The sequence below is a fragment of the Rhincodon typus genome, chromosome 3 (assembly GCF_021869965.1).
Source record: "Rhincodon typus isolate 14 chromosome 3, sRhiTyp1.1, whole genome shotgun sequence".
NCBI lineage: Eukaryota > Metazoa > Chordata > Chondrichthyes > Orectolobiformes > Rhincodontidae > Rhincodon > Rhincodon typus.
The window spans coordinates 96102375-96121862 of NC_063334.1; the positions used below are offsets into that span (position 1 = coordinate 96102375).

The 19488-nt window shown below is 40.7% G+C and overlaps 2 protein-coding genes and 1 long non-coding RNA gene across 9 annotated transcripts in view; 1 reads left to right on the top strand and 2 right to left on the bottom strand.

Moving 5' to 3' along the window:
* ankra2 (ankyrin repeat, family A (RFXANK-like), 2) overlaps nucleotides 1-1241 on the bottom strand; it is a 34995-nt gene extending 33754 nt beyond the window's left edge. For 2 of the 6 annotated variants that reach the window (XM_048593059.1, XM_048593069.1), the window contains exon 1: nucleotides 857-1214. The gene's annotated coding sequence lies outside the window, so the exon portion shown is untranslated. Of the gene's footprint in view, nucleotides 1-856 lie in introns of all 6 variants that reach the window. The other 4 variants (XR_007261355.1, XM_020511381.2, XM_048593051.1 and 1 more) reach the window with 4 other exon arrangements.
* A 98-nt stretch (nucleotides 1242-1339) lies between these two features.
* utp15 (UTP15 small subunit processome component) overlaps nucleotides 1340-19488 on the top strand; it is a 35609-nt gene continuing 17460 nt past the window's right edge. For both annotated transcript variants that reach the window (XM_048593089.1, XM_020511379.2), the window contains exons 1-8: nucleotides 1340-1450; nucleotides 7013-7150; nucleotides 9606-9698; nucleotides 12497-12681; nucleotides 13489-13667; nucleotides 14845-14970; nucleotides 15945-16080; nucleotides 19155-19239. In XM_048593089.1, the coding sequence (XP_048449046.1) occupies nucleotides 7061-7150; nucleotides 9606-9698; nucleotides 12497-12681; nucleotides 13489-13667; nucleotides 14845-14970; nucleotides 15945-16080; nucleotides 19155-19239 (894 nt within the window). In that variant the 5' untranslated portion in view covers nucleotides 1340-1450; nucleotides 7013-7060. The remainder of the gene's footprint in view (nucleotides 1451-7012; nucleotides 7151-9605; nucleotides 9699-12496; nucleotides 12682-13488; nucleotides 13668-14844; nucleotides 14971-15944; nucleotides 16081-19154; nucleotides 19240-19488) is intronic.
* The window catches only part of LOC125481490, a 31652-nt gene continuing 30491 nt past the window's right edge, over nucleotides 18328-19488 (bottom strand). Inside the window, exon 4 of the long non-coding RNA XR_007261359.1 lies at nucleotides 18328-19038. This is a non-coding gene — a long non-coding RNA (uncharacterized LOC125481490). The remainder of the gene's footprint in view (nucleotides 19039-19488) is intronic.

Consider the following 19488-nt stretch of genomic DNA (forward strand, 5'->3'; position numbering starts at 1 on the left):
TTGGCCTGCTGTGTTCATCCAGCTCTACACCTTGTTATCTCAGATTCTCCAGCATCAGCAGTTCCCACTATCTCCCACAAGATCCTCTGACTTGTTCATCCTGCTTCCCCACCAAACAGCCAAAGACTAAGAGGATGGGCAATGTATGCACCAGCTATGCAGAGTGTTTTCAGCACTTTGTTTTTAGTTCGTTTATCCAATATCAAGAATATTTTGCTTTAGCATTAAGTTTAAAGTAATAGCTAGAATACAATAAAATAATTTATAATGCATTATGTTGTAAAATTTGTCACAAAGAATTGTGAGCACAGCCCAATCCATCACGAAAACCAATCTTTCCACTGAATCCGTCTATACTTCCTGTTGCCTCAGGAAAGCAAACAACATAATCAAAAAGGAGATAACAAGGTGTAAAGCTGGATGAACACAGCAGGCCAAGCAGCATCAGAGAAGCAGGAAAGCTGACATTTCGGGTCTGGACCCTTCTAATCAAAGACTCTTCCTATCCCCGTTATACTCTCATCCACCCTCTTTCGTCGGGCAGAGGGTACAAAAGTTTGAAAACATGTATCTAAGCTATTTTCAGATTTATGAATAGACCTCTCACAAATATTCTCTGCACCTATGTAGGTGTAACACTAACTCCCTGTTTCCTAACAGCTCTGCATCAACTTAGGCCTCTCTCTCAATGTATAACCACAAGTCTGATTTCAGGACCCACTGATATAGGACGCCTATGGTTCAAAAATACATCTACTACAGGGCTGCTGAACGGACCAGCTGGCTGTTCAAATTTAAGGTATGGAAAGTAACAAAAGCCGATTTGTGATTTTTGTTTTGAAGTACTACCACTTACCTTTGAGGAGCGACCCAACCTAGGGGTCCACTGTTTAAATGGCATCACCAGTCTCAGATTCCTCTCCCCTATCCCATGAAGCCTGGCAGTGACCGATATAAGTGTCGATAAAGTTTGTTCAAAATTTACACCCGTCACTTCTGACAGAGAAAGGCCAAGTTTTTTTTAGATAAAAGAACAGCGACGAAAGCTCATTGCCTGAAGCATTAAGTCTCTTTCTGGCTCTGCAAACGGATGTTTTGTTGAAAATATCCAGCTCTTTTTATCAAATAACACATAGTTTCTGAGCGCCATCTTTGTGCGGGGCACCATTTCCCCCTCAAGTTGAAAACGCTGGCTCAGCTAAGCCAGAAGTCTCATCTTATACTTCCAACGGCTTGAATGTGAAAACTGGTGGGGTTTTAACAAGAAGAATCCATGTGATTCTTTCAGACAGAAACAGGCATCAAACACTGACGTCTGTCCGTTAGTGCTGATAAAGTTGATTTGAGAGGGGCGGAAGTGACGTGCGGGTGGCATGGTGGCCGGTCGGCGGTGGTGAAGAGCAGTAAGAGAAGCCGCGTGAGTGGCGGCGCGAGCCGGGTGCTGCTGACGGTTAGTGTTTGAAAGAAGTTGGGCGTCGTTCGAATGGTCTTGCGTGCAGGGATTTCGCGAGCTCGGTCGCTGGCGCTGGAGTTGCCTTAAGATCGTGTCAAGCAGCGTGTGGGGTGGTGTGGCCCATTTCAAACCTTTTCCCCGTGGCTATGCAATAGGTTGAATCTGCCTGCACTCACTTCAGTGTGCATTACAGAATCTCGCTGCATTTTATTTTAAAAAGCTCATTTTTTGGGTTCTTTTCTCATTCTCCTTAAATCTTTTGATTCTCGGACGTCCTGCAGATGGGAACAGTTTCTGTCTGGCTAAATTTTGAGATCTCCTTTTTATAGATTCGTAGAGTTTTTGCAGAGCGAGAAGAGGCCCTTTGGCCCAACCTGTCTGTGCTAGGCATCAAACATGCTTCTTTTTAATCCCATTTTCCAGCAGTTAGCCTGGACCCCTGTATGCTATGATAGTTCAAGTTGTCATCTAGATACAACTTAAATGTGTTGAGAGTTCTTGTCTCTATCATCCTTTAGGCAATGAGTTCCAGACACCTCTAACCTTCTGGGTTCGAAAAAAGTCTTCAAATCCATGCTAAGCCTTCTGCTCCTTACTTTAAAATTCTGTCCCTGCTTATTGACCCCTATACCAAGGAGAAAAGTTTCTGCCAATCTGTCACATCTCTGCCAATTAGAACTTTGTACACCTCAATCAGACCGGGTGTGTGCACCCTACCCCAACACTATCCCAAGCCTTCTAACTAAGCAATCCCACCCATCTCGTCTCTCTTCATTGCTCCAGCCGAGGCAACATCCTGATGAACATTCTTGCAATAGAACTAGCCAAGCAGTTTCAGTACGCTACAACACTGGCATCTACCTGACAATGTGGAAAATTGTTCAGGTATGTTCTGTACATAAAAAGCAGGACAAATCCAACATGGCCAGTTACTACCCCATCAGTCTACTCTTGATCATCAGTAAAATGATAGAAGATGTCATCAATAGTGCTATCAAGCAGCACTTAGTCAGCAATAACCTGCCGAATGATGCCCAGTTTGAGTTCTGCCAGAGCTACTCAGCTCTGGATCTTATTACAGCCTTGGTTCAAACATGGAGAAAACAGCTGAATTCCAGAAGTGAGAGTGACTGTCCCTATCGTCAAGGCTACATTTGACCGAGCATTGCATTAATGAGCCTGAGCAAAACTGGAGTCAATGGAAATTGGTGTGGGGCAGAATCTGTCCACTGGTTGTAGTTGTACTTAGAACAAAGGAAGATAGTTTCACTTGTTGGAGGTCAGTCATCTTAGATCCAGGATATTCTGCAGCAGTTCATGATGCTAGTGTCTGAGTCCCAACCATCTTCAGCTGCTTCATCACTGACCACCTCTGCATCATAAGGTCAGAAGTAGTGATGTGCAATCATTAGCAAACAATGTTCAGCACTATTCCTGACTCCTTAGATACTGAAGCAGTCCATCTCCAAATTCAGCAAGACCTGGAGGATATTCAGCTTGGGCTGATATATGTTTAGTACAATTTGTGCCATTCAAATGACAGGCAATGACTACCTCCAATAAGAAACAGTGTAATCATCACCCCTTGATATTGAATAGTATTGTCGTTACTAAACGTCTCACTATCAACATCCTTGACACCATCTAGGACAAAGCAGGCCCATTTGATAGGAACTACATCCATAAATACCACTTCCTCCACCACACATGTTCAGTACAGCAGTGTATATTATCTACAAAAAACCAATGTCCTACAACAACACTTTCCAAACCAGCAATCTCTATCATCTAGAATGACAAAGGCAGCAAATACATGGTAACAGCATCATCACCCCAAGTTCCCCTCCAAGTAACACGCTATCCAGACTTGGAGATATATTGCTGTTCCTTCAGTTTCGTTGGGTCAAAATCCTGGAATTCCATCACTAGTGGCATTGTGGATGTATCCACAGCACATGGACTGCAGCAGTTCAAGAAAGCAGTTCATCACTACCTCTTAAGGACAACTAGGGTTGGACAATAAATGCTAGCTCAGCCAGTGATGTTCACATCCCACGAGCAAATTTTAAAAAGAAATCTCTTCTGCATCCTCTCGAGTGCAATCATCCTTCCTACACCGTGGCAACCATAATTGTATACGATACTCCAGCTGTAGCCCGGGAGGCAATGGCCTAGTGGTATTATTGCTGGACTGTTAATCCAGAGACCCAGATAACGTTCTGGTGACCCAGGTTCAAATCCTGCCATGGCAGATGGTAGAATTTGAATTCAAAAAATATCTGGAATTAAGAGTCTAATGATGACCATGAATCCATTGTCAATTGTTGGAAAAACCCATCTGGTTCACTAATGTCCTTTAGGGAAGAACCTTACCGGATCTGGCCTACACATGACTCCAGACCCACAGCAATGTGGTTGACTCTCAACTGTTCTCTGTACAATTGGGGATGGACAATAAATGCTGCTTAGTACATGATGCTCTCATCCTGTGAAGGAATTAGGAAAGCTATCATGTAATGCTATCATTAACTCCTTGCCCTGTTTTTTTTATTTTCTCATGGGATGTAGGCATTGCTAGCTGACCAGTATTTATTGCCTGTCCCTATTTGTCCTCATGAAGGTGGCGAACTGCCTCCTTGAACTACTGCAGTTCATGTGCTGTAGGCAGACCCACAATGGAATTGGTCGGGGGGTGGGTGTTGAAATTCCAGGATTTAGACCCAGCGACAGCAAAGGAACAGCAATATATTGCAAGTTAGTATGGTGAATGGCTTGAGGGGAACTTGCAGGTGTTTGTGTTCTCATATATCTGCTGTGTGTATCTTGCATTCATTGTTTTGACTATAAAGGCAAGTATCCTACATGCCTTTTGTAACCATTTCCTCTACCTGTGCTGCTGCCTTCAAGGATCTATGGACATGTGCATCAACAAGCTTCTGATCCTCTACTTCCTAGGGTCTTACCATTCATCATGTACTTCCTTGCCTTGTTAGTCCTCCCAAAATGCATCACCTCTCGCATTTCAGGATTAAGCTCCATTCACCACTTTTCAGCCTATCTGACCCATTAATCTCTAAGGAAAATAATTCGAGCTTCTTCAATCTACATATAAAAGCAAAGCACTTCATCACCAGAACCATTCTTGCCAATATTTCCGTGTTGCTACCTTAATGCACTGTTTTATTCTTCATAATAACAACATAAAGGTAATCTTGGAGCAGATACTCTATTTATTTGGGATGGACAACTGCACTGGTAACATTAGCAGGCTATTGATGAATTCACTCATGAAAATGCCATCTTGGGCTCAGTGGCCATCACTCTTACCGTAGAGACAGGGAGCTATGGATTCACTGTGGATGTTTGAACACATGATCTATGGTGATACTTTGGTACATGACTGTTGGAGGTGCCATCTTTTGGATGTGACAATTAACATGAGACCCACGTGTCCTCATGTGGATGTAAAGATCTTATTACACTATTTCCAGTAAAGGACGGAAGGTTTTTTCCCCCAGTGCCTTGACCAATATTTAGCTTTCATTCATTATAAATAGTAATTTATTTGCAGTGGATAGAGGATTGGTTAACTTATAGAGCGGGGATAATCGGCGCACTTCCAAGTTTACAAGCTGTGACTAATAGAGTGCTGCAAGGATTAGTGCGATCAACTATATTAATGACTGATGAATAGACTGAAAGTGATGTGTCTTGGTTTGCTAATGATACTGAACTGTGGGGAGGATAGCAAGAAGCTGCAAAGAGACATTCTAGTCACATCAGTGTGCAACAGCCTGACAGGTGATGTATAACATTGATAAATCGTGATTCGTAACACCTCCGACTGGCAATCAAATGTCATCTTTGATACCAAAAGTTTGAAGAGGTATTTTATATATCGGGGGAAATAGATAAAAAGATAAGCGGAGCACAGGTCCTGGTGGGAAAGGCTTAAGAAATGGTATCCTAAAAGGTGGTCTGTATGATGAGTTTTCAGAACACTTTTGAAGGGGAATGTAAAAAAGTGGAATTGGTAGTTTGAGTAGACAATCTGAATAATGGGTCATTAAGACTACTTAGCAGAAACAGGTAGTATCAGAACAATAGAATCGGAATCATACAGTACAGAAGAGGCCCTCTTGTGGAACAGTGGTAGTGTCCTTACTCCTGAACTGGGAAGCCTGGGTTCAAGTCCCACTTGCTCCAGAGCTGTGTAATAACATCTCTGAACAAGTTAATTAGAAACAAGATAAGTACGGAAGACGGCCTTGTTCCTATTTAGTCTGTCCTGCCTACACTAGTCCCACTTTCCTGCACTATAGCCATTTTAAAAAAATTATTAACTAATTTGACCAAACTAGTCTAATGATTGTACTGTTATCAGTCTGTTCCCATTCCATCTACATCATCTGAACCTTTCAGCATCTCTTTCAATTGCTTTATCTTTCATATGCTTAACATATTTTCCTTTGAAAACATTGAAACTGCTGGCCTCAACCACTACTCACGATAAGAAATTTCTCCGTATTTCCCTATTGGAATTATCAGTAAGTCTTGTATTTATGTCTGAGACCACTGAAGGTAGATGCAGGGTCTCAAGTCCTATCAACAGTGAAACTTTGAAACTGAAAGAGAGTTACTGTTTTATGAAGAAATTTATGTTAACAGGAATGGAATGCATCTTATATTTTCAGCTGTCTAAAATCCCTGGAATACCTTCACTTTTTTTCATTTTTTTTCATTTTTTTTATAGCCTCAAAAGCAATTTTTTGAACTTTCCTTTGATTCTGCTGCTCCATCATGACTTTGTTTTACTATGACATGTTTAAGTATAGAGTTGTTTATAATGTCAGTGTGTATGGTGGAAGATGTACAGAAATTAATTAGATCAAGAGTAAAAATTCAGGAATCAAAATGGTTGCTAAATACAATTGAAGAGCAAAATGTAGCCAAGTATGGACATTGGAAACAAAGACCTGAAGACCTTATCCCCGCAATAATTGAAAGGGAAATTTAAATGAAGAAACAAAAATAGATTAACAAATAACATTGAGGGGTACACAGAAGTAGGTTTTAAGGAAACCAAAGAAATAAGTAGATGTTGACCGCACAACTAATACTAGTGTGAAAATGACCAAATGAATAAGAGGCTCACCCTTTTCAAAGTTGTCTCCTTTTCTCTGATCATTTTTAAAAAGTTATTTCTTCTCTTCCCTAATGAACTGTTTGCTGTAGGTACTTGAACTTTTGTAAAAATTCCAGTTGTAGACCAAATTCTTATTGAATTAAAGGAGAGGCTGAAACTGACATTAAACATTGCTTAAAAGTACACCAAACAATTAATATTTATGACAGTACTGTAGACCTCAAAACTATGTCCAGAAACTCTGAAGATGACAGAAGTCAGATAGTTGGTCAGCATATCAGCTTTATTGTAAATGTTTAGTTTTGTATGGTAGTACTTGAAAGAAACTTACCAAAAGACAATTTAAGTCACCTGGTAAGACAGCAATACTGGCCACTATCTAACTTGTATTAAGAATGTTTTGTTTTTCCCAGTGCCCGAGAGAAGACTGTAATTTCTGCTAGATTGAAAATTGAAAGACAATGTCATCTTACAAACCAACTGTAATTCAGAACTACCCAAAACTTGGGAACAAGGTCACACGGGACACATTATACTGGAAAAATTACAAGGTAAGATGAGAAAGGATGATCTTTGTTGTTCGAAAAGCAGAACCAATATATGATCATATTATAGTCTTTATTTGCTGGTGCAAATAGAAAAAGGAGATAGAGAAGGCCATTTTATCCATTGAGCCTGATGCACCATTCAACAAGATCATGGCTGATCCGCTATTGCAATGACATACTCATGTGTTGTCCTTGATACCTTCAGTCTCTAGAAATTTATCTATTTCTTTACTAAATATGTTCAGTGACTTGGCTTCCATAGCCTTCAGTAGTAGAGGTTGACAGGTTCACCATTCTCTCCAAGTGGAGAAATTTCTCCTCCTGTCAGTCTGAAATGACCTACTGTTTATTCGGAGAGTCTGCAGACAACGAAATGCTGTCTTGTTCTTCTAATCTCCAGTAAATACAGGCCTAGTTGGCCCAAGTTCTCCTCGTACAACAAATCTGCCATTTTAGGAAACAATCTGGTGAGCCTTCTCCACACTCCCTCTACGGAAAATGTATCTCCTTAAGTAAGAAGGCCAAAAGTGCAAACATCACTTCAGGTACGGTCTCGACAAGGACTTATACAGCTGCCGTGAGACTTCCTTGCATCTGTACTCAAAACCTCTTGCCTTGAAGACCAATATGCCTGCCTTGTAGCCTGCATAACTGCTTGCTGCACCCACATGCATGTTTTAGAAGATTGGCACAAGAGTAAGAAGTTCCCTTTGTACATCCACGTTTTCCAATCTATCACAATTTAACTCCTACTGTTCGATTCTGTATCACCTACTGGAATGGACAACTTCACCCTTATCTACATCATATTGCAGCTGCAACAAAAACAGAAATTGCTGGAGAAACTCTGCAGCTTTGGCAGCATTTGTGGGAAGAAAGCAGAATTAACATTTTGAGTCTGATGATTCTTCAGAACATTAACTGTGTTTTCTTCACACCAATGTTGTAAGACCTGCTGAGTTTATCTAGCAATTTCTGTTTTTGTTTCTGGTCTCCACCATCTGCAGTTTTTTTTTATTATCATATTGCACCTGCCATCCGTCCACTCATTCAACTTTTCTAGATCACCTTGAAGCTTTCTTGCATCCCCTTCACCACTCTCAACCCTACCCTGCCTATTGCAAATCACCTCCTATACCTTCTTGGTTGCCTTTGTTTAGATATGGGATCTTAGTTTCACATTGGACTAATTCACTTTCTATCCAATGAAGATTCTAATCATGTTATGGTCACTTTTTTCTAAATGGACCTCTAAACAAGATTATTAATTAAACCCTTGTCATCGCACAAAACCAAATCTAGGATAGCCTGAATAATTTGTTACTCAATATACTGGTCTAAAACAAGTCTTTTACTTGCCCCAGGAATTCATCCACCATAATATTTTTGCTAATGTGGTTTGCCCTGTCGATATGTAGATTAAAGTTACCGATGATTACCATGGCACCATTGTTGCACGCAGCTCTTTCTGTTTAATACCATTCCCTACCTTACCACTACTGTTTGAAAACCTACAGATAACATTCACCAATGTTTTTTAAACTTCTTGTATCTAAGATCTACCCAGACTGATTCCACATCTAGATTTTCTGCATCAATCTTTCTCTTTCTCACTCTTGTATTAATCTTTCACTAACCATGCCATCCCATCTCCTTTTCCTTTTTGACTGTCCTTCCTAAAAATTAAATGCTCTTGGATGTTCAGTTCCCATCCTTGGTCATCCTGCAGCCATGTCTCTAACAGTAAGCCTATTGTACCCATTTACAATTATCTGCACTGGTGAATCCATTTACTTCAGTGCAAATGCTCCACGCATTCAAATTTGATTACTTTAGACATGTCTTTTTGACATTTTTACAGAGTTTTGTTGGTACCTCAACCCAATTTGCAATTAGCCCTTCTTCCCTCACCTTCCACTTTTGCTTTCTACTTTCGTATTATTAATTTCCATCCTTGTGTCCCTTACTCATCTTCCCATTCAGGTTCCGGTCTCCAGACATTCCAATGTAAACTCTAGTTTAATTGTTAACATTCATAGATTTTGTAAAACTTGACTCTGCATTTAAGCCAATTATCTGATTTCCCACAATACCACTATTATACATACAATGATGACAGTGCTTTCAGATACAACTGAATGTTTTGCTGTGACGCTCATAAATTTCACCAGAATCACCCGTTCCAGTTATTTCAGAACTTTGGGCTCTAATGTAAAATGCTGGTTGAGTTCTGGTGAAATCACATATTTCATTGAGAGATTTTTTTCATGTTCATTTAGTATACTAACTGCGAGTTATGTCAGTCTTGATATTTAAAAGCCACTGTTCATGACACTGAATATTGAGATTCTGTACATTTTTATGCAGGGGAATCCATCAAGACTCCAAATTCACTAATGCTTGAAACTGTACATCTGATGGAAATAGCAATAACAGCTTAATCTTATCTTTGTTTCAGAGTCCTGTTCAAATAAAAGAGTTTGGTGCCGTGACAAACATAAATTTTTCTCCAATTGCTCCCTACAATTATGCAGTAACTGCTTCCACAAGGGTGAGTCCAGAAGAGCACGTTTGTGTAAAAACAATTAAATGAAATTTGATTTGACTGACTACTCTTAAATAGTAATTTTTCACTGACATATGATGGTGATGATCTATCTCTGTGTGATTTTCCAGAGGTATTCAAATTTGAAGCAATATTTGCTTGTTAACCATTCTACTCAAGTGTTCTATTATGAAAGGTATAGTTTCTCTTGCTAATATTTCATTTTAGAAATTCTTGTCCTTCAGTTTCTGTGTTTGAAGTGTCAAAAATAGTTTCTATTAAAAAACAGTCAATGTGGATGTATAAATATGTTCACTTAAATTGAAAGTTATAACAGCAGCAAGTAGGAAGTGCAATGGTGGAATCTTTGTGGAATATAATTGATCAGATTTGTTGCATTATCTTAACATTAAGACATTTTTCTGGATGGTACTTCAGGATTTGGAAGAAGTTTCATACAGCTTTAACAGAGCTTTAACAGAGGTTGAATGAGTTGTGTAGAGTTTATGACAGGTCAAATACCTTCTTGCAGAAAGAAAGTTGATTTTTTTTCAAGCATCTTCCATGACCACAGAATATCCCAAAATGCTTTTCAGCCAATTAAGGAATTCTAAAAAGTAGTCACATGTAAAAAAGGGAACAAAGCAATCAATTTGTAAATAGCAAGGTCCCAGAAACACCAATGAGATGTGACTACATAACCTTCATTTACTTAAGAAAAAAATCAGGGGTAGATATATACTAAGACACCTGGCATTCTACAATCTTATAGAAGATCCCATGGTAATTTTCAAAAGACAGCACCGCTGATGATATAGCAACCTCCCAGTGCTCAAGTGTCCTTGTGGGTTATGTGCACAACTCTTTGGAGTGGGGTTTGATCCCACAACTTTCTGAATTGGAAGTGAAAAAGCTACGAAAGAACTGAAGTCATGTTTGTTAATTGAATATCCTATGTTATGTAATTTTATGATCCCAGCTGATGTTAATACTGGACAAGTCAGATCCCAGGCTGAAATTTGGCTTGATTTTGTTTTTTTATTTATTGAGGTGGGCTTTCATTGAAACGCAAGTACGCAGTGCTGCAATTTGGTTTTAACGATAAACTAGAAATTTATTATGCAAAAGAAAAGAAGATAAGGTAGAATACGTGGTCTAGTGGTATTATTGTGAGGCTATTAATCCAGGGACCCAGGTAATCATCTGGGGACATGGACTCAAATCCAGCCATGGCAGATATTAGAATCTGAATTGAATAAAAATACAGAATTAAGGGTCTAATGATGACCATGGAATAGTTGTCAGAAAAACCCAAATGTCCTTGAGGGAAGGAAACTAGTCTGGCATATATGTGACTCCAGACCCACAACAGTATGGGTGACACTTCATTGCCCTTTGGGCAGTAAATGCTGGACCAACCAGTGATACCCACGTCCCAGGAATGAATTAAAACAGAATAAACCACAACTATTTGCATAAACAGAGTCCCTACAGTACAGATAGAGCCCATTTGGCCCATCAAGTCTGCACCAACTCTTTGAAGAGCATCCAATGCAGACCCAACCCTGCCCCTCACCACGCAATGGCTAATCCCTGGACACTACGGGGCAATTTAGAATGGCCAGTCCACCTAACCTGCACATCTTTGGACTGTGAGAGAAAACCTAGCAGACACGGGGAGAATGTGCAAAGTCACGCAGTCGCCCAAGGCTGGAATCGAACCCAAACTGAGGCAGCAGCACTAACTATTGTGTCACTGTACCGCCCTATTTGCATATAGCACAGTTTGAAATATTTCGAAACATACAGTAAAAATATAATCCCATGTATTCCAACATCATCTTTTACAGGACTCAAACACTAGAGATAATTCTCTGTCACATCTGTAGTTTGACTTAACTTTTTTTTTTCAGTTCATGGTCTTGAGAATTTGGCAGTCTGTTCCTTGATAAGTCACACAGCAAAACTTAGTGTTATTTGAAGTTGTAAAAACTCTTAAGTATTCTAACCAAGCACCCCTGGTCCGGAATGTTCAAACTAAAACCGGAGGTAAACTATTTCCCACTTTTCTGAACTAATTCCTTTCTCTAGGAGGAACCATTTCACACATTTAACTTGAATCAAGATTTCTGCAAACTGAAATTGAAAGCTTTCCAAGCTGTGTTTTTGCCTAAGAAGCAAGATCAATTCCTGATCCTTCTCACTGAAAGCAAGCTAATTCTCATCAATGTTTATGCTGTCCCTTTGTAAAACACTGCCGATACAAACAAATTCCCATTATCACCCCCAGGACTCACCTTTTTGCACTGATTTTTAAAAAGACATGGCTCCAGAAATATGGGCAAGTTAATCATTAAACCCCTTTATGCACATAGACCCAAACTCATATGCCATTACCTCAAAATGCAAATTATAAAAGAAGACGAAGGGTCTGTTTCTGTGCTGTACAAATCTATGATTCTCAGTGGTATTAACCTAAATGTAAATCTCATACTTTACATCACAGTATACTCTTGAGCCTCCTAGTTGTTGGGAAATTGAGCTGCTTGCATCAGAGAGGACATGATGGGTGCAGTAATATGACCAGATTGTGTCAGTGTTTTAAATCTTGATGTCATATTGTGATCTTGATCTTATTGTGTATAAATCTAGGTGTAAGGTCAGGTAGTGCTAAATTAGGGTTTTGAAAAAGAAACTTGGTAACTTGTATGACTTGGTACCTTTCTCACACATTGTTTAAATCAGCTGCTGCAACGAAGGACCTGATGGATAGGTTTAATAACGACTACATTTTTTTGGTTTAGATCAACATATATGGTCGATATTCTCAAGAACCCTTAAAAACATTCTCCAGATTTAAGGACACAGCATATTGCGGTACATACAGGGATGATGGAAAGCTGCTTGCTGCAGGCAGTGAGGATGGTATTGTTCGCCTTTTTGATGTTGGTGGTCGAGCAGCTCTTAGACAATACAGTGGACACACTAAGTAAGTTGTTTGCTAAAACTGGATTTAAAGGAGAAGGTAATTTATGTGTGACTAAGTACAGTTTTGTATGAACATGCAAAAGTTTTGATGGACATTTGTTAACAAAGGTTCTGCTTTGACTGTATGAAAGACTTCATTTTGAAAATGAGGTTTCACTTTGGAAGAAATGTGTAAAGCAATATATTGCCTAGAGTAGATATTCTCTTTTACACCTGAGTTCCAAATTTTGTTTGTCCCAGTGAAGATTAGTTCATTTTGTGTTCCAACTTTCACCTGGGAGTTATGCGTCCAAGGCCAGGAAATGATGGTTCCAGCATGGGCTGTAAAGCTGATCAGAACCAATGGATGGCTGAAATGTTTGGTTATGAAAGTCACTGGATCATAGAAAGTTCAATTTTGAGAAATCTTGTAAAATGAAGGTGATTTGGCTTATTGTGTCCGCCAGCATCTTTTCGCAGCAATCCAGAATTTATCCCCGCTGCGCCTTCCTCTTACACACTTTTGTAATGTTTTTCTCTCATTAAAAGCAGGTCATGAGAAGTTCTAATCTGGTTAAAATTAGAGAGGCAAAAACAAAATAACTTGGATGCTAACAATCTGAAAAAAAAGCAAAACATTAGGAGGCAGCAGGTCAGGCAGAATTTGAGAGACACAATTAACCTTTCAGATTGATGACTTTTCATCAGATAGAATGGCAAGTGGAGAGAGCCCGGATTCCATGATTAAAATCCAAAATAGATTTGGTTTATCCTTATAAAATTTGTAGGCACAAAAGATCACTGAGTCTCAATAAAATCTATTTTTCAGAGCAGTTCAAGTCACTGCGTTTACCTCTGACAAATATCGTTTGATGTCTGGATCAGATGATTATTCAGTCCGGCTTTGGGATATTCCGAGTTCGACAGAACTTCACTCCTTTAAAGAACACACTGATTATATACGATGTGGTTGTACCAGCAATTTGAATGCAGACCTGTTTGTTACAGGTATGTAATTACTATTGGAACAACAATCTGCAAGTAATTGTGTTCAGTAACCATTTTTTTTTGTTTCTACTTCTCCGCAAACAACTCCTCAACATCAACTCTTCGCTCAATGTGCCTTACTCCTTGGATGCTAATACATTCCAGCCAGTTTTTCAGTGTTTGGCTGTTTGTAAGTGCAATATGATTTCATGCTTCTGCTCTTTATGCTCTAATTGCTCCTACGGCAGTTACGTGCTTGTGTTGAAATGGAACAAAATCTTTTTACTGATCACTATTCTCTCAGTTGGGATTTTAAAAAAATTAATTGGAGTTGGATGTCACTGGCTAGATCAGTACTTATTACTCATGTCTAATTGCCATTGTGAAGGTATTGGTGAACTGCCTCTTCAAAATGCTGCCGTCCATTTAGTGGGATGTTCACAGTGCCATGGAGTGGAGTTCCAAGATTTTGACTCGGTAACAGTGAAAGAGTAATGGTATATTGCTTAATCAGGATGTTATGTGGCTTAGAGGGGAGCATGCAGATTTTGGTGTCCCTGTGTCTAAGTGGTAGAGACACTAGTTTGGAAATTACAATCTAATGACCCTTAGTTACTTATTGCAGTGCATCTTTAGATAGTACACACTACTGCCACTGTGTATTGGTGGCAGAGGGAGTTACTTGGGTGTCAGTCAAGTTGCTGCTTTGTCCAGCGAGCTTCTTGAGCATTGATTAAAGCTACGCTCATCCAGGCAGGTGGAGAGTGTTCCATTACACACTCGTGACTTCTGCTTTGTAGGCGGTGAACGGGCTTTGAGGAGTTAGTGGATAATTACACATGACCGGATTCCTAGACTCGGCCTGCTTTATGGCTACAAGTATTTATATTGATGTCCCAGTTCAATTTCTTGTCATTGGTAACCCCCAGGATGTTCTTAGCTGAGGATTCAGCTGTGCTAATGCCATTGAATCTCAAGGGGCGATGATTAGATTCTCTCTTGCTGGAGATAGATATTGTTCTGCGGCACCATTACTACTTGCCGGATATCAGACCAAGCTTGAATGTTGTCCAGGTCTTGTTATGTTTGGGCATAGACTGCTTCAATGTATGCATCAATGTGAACAATATTGTGCCATTTTTGTACTATACATGGAATCTACTCTCCCAGTGATCTCTAATATTCTTCTTATTCATAGGTTCTTATGATCATACGGTGAAAGTGTTTGATGCCCGAATGGATAAAAGTGTAATAACTATGGAACATGGACAGCCAGTAGAGAGTGTGTTGCTTTTTCCATCAGGCGGACTTCTAGTATCAGCAGGTCAGTATACTTTAGTTGTTTAGAAATTTAGTGTCCTTAACGAGCGGTGTTTTTAAATTAGCTGTGGTGGCAAACATGAAGGAGCCAGCTAAGGCAGCCTACTAGTTTTCATCAAATTGACTGCCATTCACATCTTTTTCCCCTCATGCATGGTCTCCATTGCCAGTAGATCAATATATGGTGTCAGATACCTTTAAGGTACCATGTAACCTGGAGAATAGACCAACACTTATTAGCATACTTCCAGTCTTCACAGTCCATGAAATGTTTTTGTTTCTTTTGTAATTTTTTCTATAATTGCAAAAGCCCTGCTGTAGTTACTGACATTTTGAGTATCAACATCAATGTACCTTGTGAATTTCTTTTACTATACTCCTTTAATGAAATCTAGTTCTCATTCACCAATTTGTAATGAAACTTGTCCACCGTCTTGATAACTATAACTTTTATGTACCTTATATAACTGAATAAAGCTTGAGTTTCTAAGATGAAATTTTCATTGTAAAAGGGCCAACTTTTACACAACATTACGGAGAGGTTGAAATCCACCTTCTTCCATTGTTTCACGATCGCAGATTTGCCATGTTGGAGACTGTTCCCATCATCCCCACCTCTCCTATTACCACCCCCAAAAGTAGCACGCATTCAAGAGGTGGTAGCCTTGACGTGTTGAAATGTGCAGATCTGAGAAACTGAACAGTTGCTTTCAATGTGCTCTTCTACGATTCTATCAAGTAGTTTACACTAGGATGAGTTTGACTTCCACAGTGAGTGGGTGGTAAATATAGGGAGTTTGGATTTTATTTTCGCCAAATGCTGCAGGTTGATTTATGCACAAGGTGTATGAAAAAAATGAATAAATTTTTGACCAAAGGTTGGTGTTAACTTTCACATGACATCGACCATTTCACAAGTGTGTAAGTACATGTTGGTTAACTTGTCCACCTAATCGACTGCATTTTCTTTTTACAAAGGTGGGCGGTATGTTAAAGTGTGGGATATGTTGAAAGGAGGACAGCTGCTGGTTTCGTTACGAAACCACCACAAGACCGTCACCTGCTTATGTCTAAATAGCTCAGGACAGAGGCTGCTGTCAGGCTCACTTGATAGGTAGGAAGCTGTTTGTCAATTCAATGGAATTGAAATAGTATTCGCATGTGCACGATGTAGTTTCTGTTTTTTTTCTAAAATAGGTTTTTTTGTGGTTTGTTTAAAATTGGGTTTGTAAATAGAAATTTCCAATGCAGTCCATATAAAACCATGCTAGGTTACATCCTGAGATAGTAGGAACTGCAGATGCTGGAGAATCCGAGACAACAAGGTGCAGAGCTGGATGAACACAGCAGGCCAAGCAGCATCATAGGAGCAGGAAGGCTGACGTTTCGGGCCTAGACCCTTCATCAGAAATGGGGGAGGGGGAGGGGAAGGGGGTTCTGAAATAAATAGGGAGAGAGGGGGAGGCGGACAGAAGATGGATAGAGGAGAAGATAGGTGGAGAGGAAACAGACAGGTCAAAGAGGCGGGGATGGAGCCAGTAAAGGTGAGTGTAGGTGGGGAGTTAGGGAGGGGATAGGTCAGTCCAGGGAGGATGGACAAGTCAAGGGGGCGGGATGAGGTTAGTAGGTAGGAGATGGGGGTGCAGCTTGAGGTGGGAGGAGGGGATAGGTGAGAGGAAGAACAGGTTAGGGAGGTGGGGACGAGCTGGGCTGGTTTTGGGATGCGGTAGGGGGAGGGGAGATTTTGAAGCTTGTGAAAACCACATTGATACCATTGGGCTGCAGGGTTCCCAAGTGGAATATGAGTTGCTGTTCCTGCAACCTTCGGGTGGCATCGTTGTGGCACTGCAGGAGGCCCAGGATGAACATGTCGTCTGAGGAATGGGAGGGGGAGTTGAAATGGTTCGCGACTGGGAGGTGCAGTTGTTTATTGCGAACCGAGCGTAGGTGTTCTGCAAAGCGGTCCCCGAGCCTCTGCTTGGTTTCCCCAATGTAGAGGAGGCCACAATGGGTACAGCGGATGCAGTATACCACATTGGCAGATGTGCAGGTGAACATCTGCTTGATGTGGAAAGTCTTCTTGGGGCCTGGGATGCGGGTGAGGGAGGAGGTATGGGGGCAGGTGTAGCACTTCCTGCGGTTGCAGGGAAAAGTGCCGGGTGTGGTGGGGCTGGAGGGGAGTGTGGAGCGGACAAGGGAGTCACGGAGAGAGTAGCCCCTCCGGAAAGCAGATAAGGGTGGGGAGGGAAAGATGTCTTTGGTGGTGGGGTTGGATTGCAGATGGCAGAAGTGTCGGAGGATGATGCGTTGGATCCGGAGGTTGGTGGGGTGGTATGTGAGGACGAGGGGCATTCTTTTTTGGTTGTTACTGCGGGGACGGGGTGTGAGGGATGAGTTGCGGGAAATGTGGGAGACACGGTGGAGGGCGTTCTCGACACTGAGGGGGGGGAAGTTGCGGTCCTTGAAAAATGAGGACATCTGAGATTTCACAAGCTTCAAAATCTCCCCTCTCCCTACCGCATCCCAAAACCAGCCCAGCTCATCCCCGCCTCCCTAACCTGTTCTTCCTCCCACCTATCCCCTCCTCCCACCTCAAGCCGCACCCCCATCTCCTACCTTCTAACCTCATCCCGCCCCCTTGACCTGTCCGTCCTCCCTGGACTGACCTATCCCCTCCCTAACTCCCCACCTACACTCACCTTTACTGGCTCCATCCCTGCCTCTTCAGCCTGTCTGTTTTCTCTCCACCTATCTTCTCCTCTTTCCATCTTCTATCTGCCTCCCCCTCCCCCATTTCTGAAGAAGGGTCTAGGCACGAAACGTCAGCCTTCCTGCTCCTATGATGCTGCTTGGCCTGCTGTGTTCATCCAGCTCTGCACCTTGTTGTCTAGGTTACATCCTGATAGTTTACAAATCAAAAATATTTGAAATTGGGAAGTTCTAATGAGTTAAGAAGGATGAACTGTTTACATTAGTAAGTAATTACAAGGTATAATTTAAGATAATTTAATGGAATAATTGGCAGATTTATGGTGGTAGAAACAGAAACTGATAGTAGCTTTTAAAGTGGAGTGGACAAAAATTTAAAAACCAGAAAGGCAATGGATAACTTTCCTAGAATGTGCAGTTGTAGTGGACCGAGAGTCCTCTTTCGATGCTGTAAAAGTCTGTGATTTTGTAATTGAAGAGCTTCCATATATAAAACTTTTATGATGAATATAATTGTAATGTTGGCGTTTTAAGCATATGATGAAAGTGTTCTTTAATGTTGTTTTTTCCCCAAGTACTTGCAATCCTGGTAGAGACCAATGACTTAAAAAAATCTGAATTCACAGTGACCAATATGAAGGAACCCACAAGATTAACTTGTAAGACTTTATTCTAGCAAGTAAGCTAAATTCAACATTAGCTAAACATTATGTTGCCAAACTCTAACCTAATCCTAACCCCATTAAAATCCTAAATTATTGCAAAAACATCCCCTATTAGCATTACAACACAGTCATCCCAAGCTGCATTTATACATATTTCTTCAGTTTCTGCATAATTGCAGTCTTTATAGGAACAGTCCAAAATTGTTCTCCACTTCCAATGTACTCGCCCCTGCCTGTTGTGCTGCGCTGTAATGTCTAGTGACCATCAAAACTTCTTCTTAGTATTCTGAGAATTCTGGAAACATCTCCAGCTGTATGGCTCACTTAAACATGCTTTTCTGTGGCCTCAACAGGTTAAATCTTTCCAGGTCCTTAAATTTCCACAGGTTCTGTCTTCTCACCTTACTATCTGCATTCTGTTTGGAAGTTAACAGACAAAATCAGCTGTTTATCCTCTGCTGATCATTCTCTCTCTTAAGAAGAATCAATCACTCTGTGTTCAGATTTCTTTTTAATCAGACTGCCTGGAAGTCTACACAAACAAGAACAGCTCGCCCACTCTGTGTTCAAGTGTGAAGTGTACCACTTGGTTTTGCTAAGTCTTGACCTGAACTTCCTGTCGCCATGGGGACCATCATCTGGCATATCGCTGGGCAGAGTCCAACACACCTTCATGCCATCCCCTTGTCTGGGGCATCCTGAGAGAGACAGACAGTCCAAAACATAACCATCTTCTAAAACCTTCCATTCATAATACAAGAATTAAGCTTTATTTACTTATACACTTTTAATATTTTAAACTTTAAATTTGCAGGCATGTGAAAATCTACAGTACATCCACGTACAAAGTAGTCCATAGTCTGGATTACGCAACAGCCATTTTGAGCTTGGCTTTAGCAGTAAGTATGATATGCGTTTGTAACTTCATGGGTAATTATGATCTTTTCTAAGCATATGCAGAGTCACTTAAACTAATTTACAACAACTGAGCCATTTATAACATTGATTCAGAGATAGTAGGAACTACCGATGCTGGAGAATCTGAGATAACAAGGTGTAGAGCTGGATGAACACAGCAGGCCAAGCAGCATCAGAGGAGCAGGAAAGCTGACGTTTCGGGTCTGGACCCTTCTTCAGAAAAAGGGTCC